Source organism: Pithys albifrons, chromosome 7 (genome assembly GCF_047495875.1).
Source record: "Pithys albifrons albifrons isolate INPA30051 chromosome 7, PitAlb_v1, whole genome shotgun sequence".
NCBI lineage: Eukaryota > Metazoa > Chordata > Aves > Passeriformes > Thamnophilidae > Pithys > Pithys albifrons.
Window position 1 is genome coordinate 46,344,253 of NC_092464.1, and position 12,450 is coordinate 46,356,702.

Genomic DNA, 12,450 nt, shown 5'->3' on the forward strand with positions numbered 1-12,450 from the left:
CTCATCTTAAGGCTGAGATTGGTGCCACATCTCCAGAGCCTGCACTGTGTTCTGCAGCAAGTGCTACTGTTGTGACTGGTCTGGTAGCTTTCTAGAACGTGTTCTGCAACATACTTAAGTTAGTTCTTAGGTGAATTAGGAGTAGGAAATACATGAAGTTGAAGAGGGTCATTTATCCAGTGGGATACAACTACTTTTGTCTTTTAAATGGCAAGTATTGTATAAATTTTAGTTCACAAAATTGTTAATTATTGCGTACAGGACTACTTGTGTTTTTACCTTCCACCCATTTTAAGTGTTTTTACCTTGCTGCTGCTCTTAAAATTTTGGGTAATTTCAAGTCCTCTCTACTTAGGGCAAAGACTGGAATGTTCATCCAAAAACTGCAGCTCAGCTGGTAGTGGTTTAGTGTGCCTGAAGTGTCAGGCAAGACCCTAAAAGATTGGAGAGAACTGTTGTTCTGTTAACTATTATTCAGATTTCTAGTTGAGAATATGAAGGGTATTGATGAAAGAGCAGAATTTCACCTCCATTTGTGTCTGTTCACCCAAGCATGTGTGATGCATGGATGTTGTGACACCACCTTTATGTTGAGTTAAACAGAACTGACAGTCTCTAAAAGCATGTTGGCTTTTTTCTTGCTGCAGGCAGATCCACGGTTTGTATGGAATGGACACCTTCTTAGAGAATTTACTGCTCAACCAGAGGTAAACAGTTTGTAATGATTAGATTAATAGAGAACAAATACACTTTTGCTACAAGTATGCAACAGTTTTTTGTAATTCTGTCTCTTTCAGACAGCCAGAGTCTAGTATAACGTGGCTATTCATCTCCTAGTTTAGCACAGTGAGTCTTCTGCTTTCAAACTTCCAACTTTATGTCCATGTCCTCAGTAGTACTTCTAGAAAGCTGACTTTTGGAAGTGTCTGTCTTTGAAGAGACTGTGCTGTGAGGATACCTGCTCATATAAACCCAGGGGGAAGTTACACTGCATAGCATGTGCTTCTCAAGCATTTTGAATTCTAGCTACTTGGTTATCTTTGGGTATAGGCAAGGTTTGGCTCCTCACTTGTTTTCTAAGACTGTGTCACGTCTTTCTCCATGAGCACAGTCAAAATTCCATTTGCCCAGTGAATAGGTCATAAAGCTGGTAATTAAGAGTAAGGCTGACAGTTTAGATTCGTACAGATTATTTCAAATACAGACTATCACAGTGTAACCTCTGAGTTCACTTAAGTCCAGCAAATACAAGTGAGTATTTGATGTGAGCTGTAGCACCCTCATGATCAGAGTAAGCTCCTTCCTACTGGGGACATCAGAGGTGCTGAATTTCCTGAGCTGTCTGCACCACAGCAGCCTCCTCTCCTCATCAGTGCTCACATTTACCGGCAGGAGTGACGCTCTGCTTCTATTCCTGTGTCACCAACCTGTGGAGCTGTGCTGGTACGTCAGACAGCACTGTTCCAAAAGGCTGGAGTGTGCAGTGCCTCTGGAATGTGAAGATACGGATTAGTGAAGGGCTGTTGTGTGTATTTCGGAGGCACATGGCTGGGTGTAAGGTTTGGATAGTGCTATGCAAACAAAGCTTGGGAAATGAGAGAGCAGCTGTGGTGGGAACAGCAGGGAAAGCCAAGTGTGGCTGGTTAGTGCAAACAGATGTAGGAGGCAGAGCACAGAAGCTGAGAGGGGAGAGAACTCATGTGTAGGCAAGCGTGGCCTAACACTGACTGCAAGTGACTTGCTGCAGGAACAGTAATGATGTGGGATTTCTGACTTTAGTGCTGCAAAACTTTAGTTTTCTTGGAAGACCAAGTTATTCAGGAACGGCAGGATGAGAAAAACCCTGGAACAAACATTCTGAGTATTAATCACATAAAAATACATCTTGCTGAAATCCTGTGTTGGTAGCTGCTATCCCTGCATACATCCTACTGTGGAGACAAAGCACATACCATGTCAGAAGATTTTTGGCATGTAGTGCTTATACCTGGCATGTTTGTAGGAGAGTAAATGCTATGTATAGGAGGACAAAGCAGCTTGCTTTTTGTCCAGGCTGCTTAATTAGGATTAGACTTTCACTCTTTCTCTCCTGCTAATAAGGATTACATATGTTGCTGTTTTCCTTGACCCTTTTTTGCTCTCAGAATTGCTGCACCCTAAACAAAAAATAGAGCATATAAAGTATATAAAATTGTCACAAAATTCCTAGGCAAAGTATAGTCACTCACCATTTTTGGCTGCTAGTGTTTAATATTTTAAATATATGTTATTTGTGTGTTTCAGATCCATAGGTTTGCTACACCAGTGATGCATGGATGTATCCTTTTGTGTTGTAAAATTCAGTGCTGAATATGGGCAGTGCAGTGGCAAAACTGGTGAGGTTGCTGTATTGCTAACATAGAGCATGATGTCAGAATTGTTAGTTTGTTCATGTTATGGGCATTACATATTGTTTGATAGCCCACTCACATGTGAACTCCCTTGAATATTCTGCTTTGGAGGCTTAATGTATTTGATTTTACAGGCATGGTTTGCATAACTGTCTTTCAGTGGGATTGGAGGTTGAGATTAATGTGGCAGATGCTCTTACGTCAGCCTTAGTACTGTTTTATCTTGCTATAGGGATGCCTTTACTTTGGGTGTAAAATAAGGGAGAACATTTTGACTTGAACGAGTGATTATGGATGTTCCTGTTGATGAACAGGGTAGGAAGTTCTGCTGAAGGCTTCTGGAATGTTTCTCCCAGGCAGCTCTCTTCCTGCACCAACGCTTTGGGTAACAGCCTTTTCAGCAAAGCACTCAGGAGTTTGTTTTTAAGTAAGTAAACTGCAAGGAAGCCAAGTGCTTTCTGAAGGCAGTGAGAGATCAACAGTAAGGCCCAGGTGGTTGCTCCTGGACTGGCAGCATGGACAGGACTGTCAAGACTGGCCAGAGCACCTCGTACCACGTTCTGCTCCGTTGTAAAGGCCCCTCAGATGTGTGCAGGGATGGCTTCCCAATGGAATCAGGAGATCAGGTAGGACTGTCAGCAGCTGGCAGATCTCCAGTCCTCCTTTCCTGTGACTTCATTTAATGGAGGAAGATGTGGGAGTAGGCAGAGAGGCAAGGAAAGAGAGCAAAAGGGAACTGTCAAAACAGCCCAGTACTTATTCTGCTGCTCCTGGGAGAATTGCAATTAGCAACTGGCAGACTGCAATTAACACCTTCCTCTGTCCTGCTTTCCACTGTATAAATAATTAGCCTAAGTAATGTATATTTTGCTGTAACTCTAATCTAGCCAAGCACCTTAGAGAGCCCAGGAATTTGAAGAACCTGGATTTCTAGTGATAAAACTGCTGGGAAGAGCCCTAGGCAGAACTGCCACACTGCCACTAGCAATCATTTCAGTAAAATCAAAGCCTTTTTTTTTTTCCTCCCTATATAAATCTAAATATATTTCATTCAACCGTGTGGACTGGGTTTCTAGTATTTCAATGATGAGAAATTAACAGACTTGAGTAGTTGAGACTTCGATCACCTAAAACTGCTAAAAACTATGTTTAATATTTCCCTTACTGCTCAAAAAAAAAAAAAGCCCTTCTAAAGAATAATCAATCATGTCTTTTTTTTTTTTGTGGAAGTTGCCAGTAGTAAATTGTCATTTAAATGAGGACAGAGACTGTAGACAGAAAATTAGGGTGATGACTGCCAGGCAGCTGAGGTTAGAGGTGACCTTTCTTACAGAAAACTGATGGCTGCACAAATGTCAAATTAAAGGGTGTAGGACTTGGCAGTCATTTTCCAGGAAAGTAGAGGAACAGGCATTTTTCAACCTTAATTTATTAATTATGAGAGCATTTTGGATGGGTCTGACTTGTATTGTATCTTTTGAGTTCTTTACAAACAGTATTGTCATAAATACAAACATAAATCAGGATGTTCCATTATGCAGTCAGTGTGCTCTTTAACACAGCTTAGCTGATGTGTGACACAGCTGCCCTGTGTCCCAGTTGAATCATAAATGTAGAATCTAAATTTCACTGTAAAATATGCTGTTTTTAAAAAGGGAAATATACCTTGTTTACCAACCTTGAGACAAAGTATCCAGCTTCCTCAAAGAGTAGAAGACTGCAGTATACAAATAAAAAAAATTGACCATTTTGATCTTTTTCTTGCTTTAAAGTGGTAGGTTTCTGTTTTTAGGGGCACAGGATGAAAGCTGGTGAATCTACTTGGAGGAATTTTTCATGACTCAGATTCATCTTCTTTAGAATCAATTTTTCTCAAAATTACAGTAGTTTTAATGTTTGTGCATCAGGTGACATCACTGTAAGGTGTCATTTTTTATGGGAATAATGATCCTAATAATGCTACTGTCTCTCAAGTTTAATGTTGTTGATGTGAGAAGTGTTTGCAAATCTCTTTGAATGTAGTCACTCCTTGATGTGTCTTACCTCTTGGTGTATAAAAATATCCAGTGAAATGTTGAGTTTTTCCTTAGTGTTACTCATCAGTTATCACTATGCACTCTTGTTGTATTAATGGCAAGTGTTTTGACTGGCTGCTTGTTTCCAGAAGAAGCTGTTTCAGAGCTGGGGTACGCTACTATGTAAGAGGTAAAACAGAAAATTGATTTATTTCAAAAATAGTATGAATTCCATCTGTGACTTACCTTTAAGAGTAATTGCTGTATCATGACTTGCACAAAAAAAGTGCTTAGTTTGTCTCGAGGTCCTTCATCCAATGGACATTTAGGAACGTGTATTAGGAAATGAAGCATGTTCTGGTATTTATTAGAATTCACTTTTATTTATTCCTCCTGAAGATAACTGCAAAAGTTTTGTAGTGATTTTTAACACATGACTGTTTTTATTTGAGTTAAATGCAAATGTGTAGTAGCCTTTTTGGCCTAGCAGTAAGTCCAACTAAGAGCATCACTGGTGCTGGCAGGGAAGCCCTGAGTGGTGTCCCCTAATTGCATCAAGTTAAAAAGTTAAGAAAGAAGTGGATTTAAATTGCTTTTTCTGTTCTTAGTCCCAAAATACAGGCCTTTGAAGGAGTCAGTTTTTGCAGTACCATTGCTATTGAACTGTGAATATTTCACTGTCAGAGCACTGGTATTTCATTTTATATTAAATGACAATTTCTAATGCTAGAAAGTGTGTTAAGCAAAACTGTTCTTGAAGTTAAATTTGGTGCAGTCCATGTTAAACATTTACCAAGGGTGTGCTTAATTTAACATAGACAAGCAGCTCTGTGCTTGCTGTGAGGACTTAAAGGGAAGGGAAAGGAAGCCTTTTGCTTCTGTGTTGTCACTGCTCTACAGGCAGCCTGAGCCTGTTAACAAGGTCTTTCTCCTGCACAGGTATTGATTCAGAAGGGCACGCTGCTAACTTTGTTGAAACAGAGCAAATTGTGCATTACAAGGGGAGCAAGGCTTCATTTGTTCAGGTAAAGTCACTGCAAGGAGCAGCTCACTGGCTTAAGATACACAGATAGATGGCCCTGTCTATCTTTAAACATATATTGTATATAAGGTATGCAAACAAAACTAAGCAAACAGACTCAGTTTAACAAAATAAACCAGCCTACTTTATTTTAAATGTTGAGTTTGTAAGTTCTGTTGTTTAAAAGCACTTCCATTCTTTTGCAGACCCGTGGATCAATTCCCTTTTTCTGGTCTCAAAGACCAAACCTCAAGTATAAACCAAAGCCACAGATCAGCAAGTCAGTAAATCATGTATGTGAGTGTTTGTTGTGTCCTGGGGGTTTTATTACATTTCCGGGCTCATGTTCATGTGATAGGGTGGCAAATGTAATCAGAAGAATAAAACCAGCCATACTGGGTTGAGCTTTATTTTTAAAAGGAGTGGCAAGAAGCCTTGTGCTCCTTGTAATTCAAAGGCTGAAAAAGTCCAGACATCAGTGGGGGCAGTTTCTCTTTGGATCAGCAGTTCTGGTAGCAGCACAAAACTCCTTATCTGTAGCATGTTTAATAAGGAGAGCTGAATGGACTGGGAGGATGAAAGTAGAAATGCATTGGCACAATAGAAAACATCAAACACTTTCTTAGTTTTAAGAATCATCCAAAAGATGATTATGGAGATTTTGTGTAACGCACAGATCTGTCAACACGTTTTCTTTCTCTTCCAGATGGATGGCTTCCAAAGACATTTTGACTCACAAATAATTAGCTATGGAAAGCAAATGATTGTCAACTTGGTATGCTCTCACTTTTTCTCCCTGAAAAAGCTGCTGTTCTTTCAAGCAGGCTTTGGGTAATCCTGTCTCCTTTTCCCCCTTTTCCCAGGTTAACCAAAAAGGTTCGGAGAAGCCTCTCGAGCAAACGTTTGCGAAGATGGTGAACAGCATGGCAAATGGGATGGTCAGGTACGTGTGGCATGAGGGGATACACTCTGTGTTACAAGGGAGGCATTGCCTCCGAATCCCTCAGCTCTTGGGGGCCTTCACCAACCCTCTGATTCGTTTGCATTCTTATTTTTGTAAATTAACTTGCAAATGGCCCATGCCCTACCTCAGAGTTCATCTTCTCAGCAGATTAGAGCTTGTAGGAGAATACAGGACAAAGGGGGGAGACAGGCAGAATAAAGGAGCAAATTCAGAGGCAATGGTAATGCTGGTATTGTAGTCATAGTATGTGATGAGAGCTGTGGAGATCATTTGCATTTTAGGGAAAAGAAAATCATGCCCTCTAGAACTAGCCCCTGGGAAAAGGGCTTGGTTACATTGCAACTTACTGCAGGAGTGAGTGCTGAGTTTGAACAGAACAGGATTGAGATAAAGGAGGGAACAGTAAGGGAAACATGTAATTTAAATGTCTGGAGCTCAGTGTAACAGTGGGCCAAGAGAGTGCAGAATGCTTTAATCATAAGAAGTTCCATCTCTCTGTGGGAATGTTGAGTGCAGTACACAATTTTACAACTTGTCTGTGCTTGCTTTCATTGACTTCTGGAGGGAGGGCTGGCATCCAGCTCCCACTGACACTTGCCTCTACCTTATTACTGAAATTACTGTACCATGTTATCATCACTCATGTATGTCAAAGGGCAAAATCCCACCTGTAAGCAAAGGCATCCTATTTTAGTATGGATTCACTTCCGTCCAGTGTTAACTATGGGATTGCAGATTATATTCAAGAGTCCCTTCTAAAGCCTGGAATGCTTTGGATTTTTTCCAAGCTTCTTTCTGCTTGTATGATTTCCTACTCCTGCTTTCTCCAGGATAGTTATAGATCTTGTTTCACTTCTCTGTGCTGCTTTTACTACCCTCAGGGGTGTGTTTGTGTGTGCTGTTGGTTTGTGGATATGCCCCTTTATTTTTATTGAGAGAGACCATTTCTAAAGCAACTCTTTGCTGGCTTTCACAGCTAAGCTGGTGTTGAGACTTGAGCTGTACAGACCTTGTGGAATTTTGTGCATCTGTGCTATAAAGTCATCTGGTGGAAACAAAGATGTAAAATTATGTCAGGGTGTGTTTGCTGGTGGTGTGTGTATGTTCCAAAGCAGTGTTTGCCAGCCCCATTTTATTATTGCTTTTAAAATCTGCTGTACTTGTTAATTGGTTTGGATGGTGTTTACCTTCCAAACTAACTTGTCTTCAGCTACTTGTTTGTGTGTATATACCATCTTTCTTCATGCAAATAGTCCTGGAATCTTGTCAAAAAACACCTTTTGGATTATAAATGCTTGAGGGGAGGAATGTAATGCCCTGTAGGTTACAGCAAACATACACATCCAAATGTTTAATCAGGCATTGCTCATTTAGAGCACTTCTTGCCAAAAGGAATTGGCTGTTAAAATCTTGTTCCAAGTCAGTAGCTGTTTAATTTTCTTACAACAGAGATAGGTTAGCTGTTGAAACAGAACCTGTCTCAGGTTTCTAGAGAGCCATCAAGGGAACTCTCAAGGGAATTATGCCAGGAAAGAATGTTGCTTTCAACCTCTGTGTCTAGTTCAAAGTGAACTAAAGTTCCAATGCAGTTCCTCCTTGGAAGAGAGGAGGGTAAGAGAATCCTGGTGGGAGAAAAAGGAATGAGATGAAATAAGATTCATATCCCTTCTGTAGTTTCTGGAGGAAAACCAGCAGCCAGAGCATAGAATGAGTAACTTGGAACTGAACATGTGCTTCCCCAGACTCAGCTGCATTTTGTAAAGAATTGTAAATTGCAGGTGATGACACCGTGCACTCTGAGGGTGCAGCTTCAGCAAGATTGCAAAGCACTGACAGAATCTGTACATTTGCAGTCTCTAAAGTTTTGCAAATCCTCTGTCACTACCTTTTGCTGTAGAGTTTTCTGAAACCTTTACTGCAGTACATATGTAATCTGCAAAGAGGCTTCTCTCTCTGAACAGATATGTAGCGTTTGACTTCCATAAGGAGTGCAGTCGGATGAGGTGGGATCGACTTCAAATTTTGATGGATCAACTAGCAGAACAGCAAGATGAATTTAGGTAAGGCTCTGCAGCTCTTTCACTTCCTCTTGGTTTCTACAGTCTTGCACTAGGGCACAGTGAGACAGACCTGTGATCTTCCATGAAGATGCATTTGTGTGATTAGTGTTCTCAGATCTGCTCTCCTGCTTGGTAGCATGTGCAGGGTCAGAGGCCCTGTGGGGGGTAAGTTGTAGAGCCCTTGTTATGCCTCAGTGAAGTGGTTTGAGAAGTGTGGCAACCCTGAGCTGCCTGTGTAAGGCTGGGTAAAAGATTAGACAAAGTTGCACACTGAAGCCGTTTAAAAATTCTGCTTAAGTGATTTTTTTTTAATCCAAGAGTAATTCTGTGTGTTGTTGACAGCAAACTGTTCTGCCACACAGTGTCACTTAGTGCTCCTTCCAGGGGCACCTCTGAAAGTGTTTCCTCTGACACACATTGCTGTGGCACCAAACCTTGCACTGGCACTGACTGTCAGCCCTTGCTAACATAAGTAACCCTCAGGGAAACAAATTATCATTTCTTGAGTCATACAAAGTACACAAAATGTCCAAATCAATTTAAATCTTCAGTCCCACGAGTGTGTTGTTTTTAAACACTTCTTGGTCTTTGCTACATGTAGATTGCAAGGAAAGTCCTTCACTTTGTTCTGCTTTCTTGATTGATTGCTGCCTTCCTGATCCTGAAGTCTTGAGCCTAAAGCACAAAGCAGATCAGCTAAAACATTTCAAACCTGGCAGTGGAATAGTCTGTCCTAACAAAATAAAATAAGGTGAGGTGTGGACTAGAATAGGAGTTTTGTTAATGAAATCTCTTGCTTTAAATAAAAGCTATGGGACTAGTATGAGTTAATTAGATGATAGTGGATACTCTCTGCCCACCACAAAAAAAAAGCCTTAAAGACACATGAAGACCTGAAGGATAAATTGGCTTTGAGCGCTTAAAATAAAGAGAAATAAGATTGTAGGTTTTTCCTACACAGTAAGAATCCTTTATTCATAGAATTAATACAGAATCCTGTAACTTGTTTACTGTCACCTGCCACTGCAGGCTTAGAAAATAACCAGGTTTCCCTGAAGTGAAGAAAAATAGATAAAAGAAAAGGTCATGCATCTCTAAAACAAGATACAAAACTGAAGACTCTTCTTCAAGATTAGGCTGCCTTTTTATTCTGTCTGGGGTGACTATTGCTTACAGGGGACAGAAAAGTTTGAGTTCTGATCTTAGAAAATAGTTCTGCAGTCCCAGGGGAGGTAAGAAACTGTTTTCTGCAGGTTAAATCCAGTTGTGAATGATCTGTCAGAAAAGAGAGCTAAGTTTGGAGAGGTGCTTTTAAAACTTTTTGAGCAACAACAGGAGATGCAGGACTTGAGTAGACACTTCTGGTTAATAAGATAATTTATTATTATTCTGATACCAGTTTGAGGCAAAGCTTAATGCGAGAAAGAGGAAAAGAAAAATTTCACAGGTATTACTGTCTGCTTTAATCATACAACAATGTAAATCACAGTTTAACAGCATTAGTCCTTCAAGAATGATGAAAATGGCTCTTAAAAGACAACTCAAGGCTGATCAAAGTGAATCCATGTGCTTCTAAGTCTCTTGATTGTTGACTGCATGCCTCTAGGCTTGATAACCTTAAAATGTCCTACAGTAACAGTGGATCACATGCTAGTCCATGTTCAGAGTTCATAATTACATGTTAGAGTCCCTTAATCTGTAGAATACACTCTCTAAGTCTGTAGACAAGTGGAAGTTTCCTGCTGTGGCAGAACTACTGTACTTCTGTCCCATTCACACATCCAGCTGATAACTAGATGGGCATATTTGTTCTACCAGCTCAGTATTGGAATACTTGGATGCAATTCCATATTTAAAATGAGCTGGTTGTTATCAACTGCTGGAAACACCTGGTTTAGTGGATTAAAAAGGCAGAGGTAACAATAAGCATCTGCAGTTGCAAGAGGGAACATCCAGTTCCCCCAGGTGTTCTCATAATGGAGAAAATAGTATGTGACAGTAGTGGCCTTAAAAAATCCAAATACCTTTCTGGAAGAAGTGCCTGGCAGCTTACACGAGTCTTTATGCAGTGGTGACTGGACTGAACCTCATGGCCAGGTGTATTCAGACTTGCTTACTTATGCTGTTACACCCTGGTAATGATGATCTCTGTGCAGCTGGGACACTAAAATAACTGGGAAAAAAGTAAAATGTAAGTCACTGATTTTTGCAAAAGAAGTTGCTCTTTCCAGTGGTATAAACCAGTATTTGCTGCTTGGCTTTCTCAGTGGTAAGAGTGGATACTGCCCTGAGATTCCTAAATGTTCTCTATTCATGTCATTTTTCAGCACGGGAGGGGAAGAATTCCGGGAGGCATCAAAGTTCAAAGACACAGCTAAGAACAGTTGATGACATGCTTAAGTTTGGCTGTTAGGATATTTACTGCTGGAATCTTGTGGTTTATATGGCCTGTTACCTCTAAATACTGACCTGTACTCTGTGTGTTAGTTATTTCCTAGTGGATTCAGATGGCAAAATTGTGACTCAGCAGGAAGGAATATTCCGCAGTAACTGCATGGACTGCCTGGATCGCACTAACGTGATCCAGAGCTTGCTGGCACGCCGATCTCTGCAGGCCCAGCTTCAGGTAAACACTTCAGTCTTGTTTCATAAGCTGCAAGGGGAGAGTGGCTTTCCATTTGGAACAGAGGTGTAATTTTGGCACTACAGCAGGAGCTTGCATGCTGGAGTTACTGTACTGCTTACTTGAAATGCATTGACTCCACTCTAGTTTAACAAATACAGCTTTTTCTGAAAACAAAACCTAATTTTCTAGCAAACTGCTAGTGAGCCTCAACATGCTTTTGTTTCAGAGGCTGGGTGTTCTGCATGTTGGACAGAGGATTGAGGAGCAAGCAGACTTTGAGAAAATCTACAAAAATGGTAGGCTGTTCATAGAGGTCAAACAATGACTTTTCTCCAAACAGGGGACAACTTCCTCAATATTTCTCAATGTCTTCTATTCACAGCATGGGCTGATAATGCTAATGCTTGTGCCAAACAATATGCTGGAACTGGTGCCTTAAAGACTGATTACACAAGGTAAGTCAGCCTTTCTTGTAGAGGCTTCCTGGCCTTTTGGGCATGTTTGGGATTGTCTTCAAGTCTTTATATCTGAGGAAGTTATTAATCTGGGGCTTTGGCCATAAATGAGTTTTGCAATGGTTCAGTTGGTAAAATGTCAGACTAAAATCTGCAGAACACCATTATTCACTGTGTTTTTATGAAAGGAGAAGAGGCTATGTGAAAATGAAACCAACAAAGTGTGCTGTGAGAGGCACATTTTATTGTGTGATGGAGACAAGTGTCATTTTGGTTTCAAACTTTGTTACAAGCACGTGTGGTAATAATGCAGAGGCAGCACTAGATAAACGTATTTCCATGCAGGTGTTCATTTAACCTGGCACACATTTGGATAATGACAAACTGTACATCTCAAATTACCTTCCTGACTTTATAAATCTGTTTTAAATATTTTTCACAACTTCTATTTGCAGAACTGGGAAGAGAACTCAGTGGGGCTTAATAATGGATGGCTGGAACTCATTAATACGTTACTACAAAAACAATTTTTCTGATGGATTTAGACAAGTAAGTTAAGCTTTTAACTGTGGGGAAGTGTATCTGAAAAACATTGTAGTGCATGTGAACTCTTGCCCTCCCTTTCTCTTCCAGGATGCGATTGATCTTTTTCTGGGAAATTACTCAGTGGATGAAGTAGAACCTGCTAGTCCTCTGCATGTCAAGAAAGATTGGAAGTTCTTGGCTGTGAGTATGGAGACTGTTTGAGACTGGAGAAACACACACAACCATGTAGTCACTTGTTCCACATGACTAAGTAGGACTTGTCTATTTAGTCATAAAACATCCCTATAATTTAGTAATGTTTCTGTGATGCCTGGTTAGGATTAAACCCAGACTGTTCCCTTGACAGAAAATCGAGTGTCCCTGAGGTATTGGA

At 40.4% G+C, this 12,450-nt stretch overlaps 1 protein-coding gene across 1 annotated transcript in view; it reads left to right on the plus strand.

Moving 5' to 3' along the window:
• The window catches only part of SACM1L (SAC1 like phosphatidylinositide phosphatase), a 30,701-nt gene that overhangs the window by 14,878 nt on the left and 3,373 nt on the right, over positions 1–12,450 (plus strand). The window contains exons 6-18 of the mRNA XM_071561375.1: positions 648–707; positions 2,284–2,317; positions 4,494–4,595; positions 5,345–5,430; positions 5,633–5,719; positions 6,133–6,201; positions 6,290–6,369; positions 8,352–8,450; positions 10,938–11,076; positions 11,303–11,372; positions 11,459–11,531; positions 11,987–12,080; positions 12,165–12,257. Of these exons, the coding sequence (XP_071417476.1) occupies positions 648–707; positions 2,284–2,317; positions 4,494–4,595; positions 5,345–5,430; positions 5,633–5,719; positions 6,133–6,201; positions 6,290–6,369; positions 8,352–8,450; positions 10,938–11,076; positions 11,303–11,372; positions 11,459–11,531; positions 11,987–12,080; positions 12,165–12,257 (1,086 nt within the window). The remainder of the gene's footprint in view (positions 1–647; positions 708–2,283; positions 2,318–4,493; positions 4,596–5,344; positions 5,431–5,632; positions 5,720–6,132; positions 6,202–6,289; positions 6,370–8,351; positions 8,451–10,937; positions 11,077–11,302; positions 11,373–11,458; positions 11,532–11,986; positions 12,081–12,164; positions 12,258–12,450) is intronic.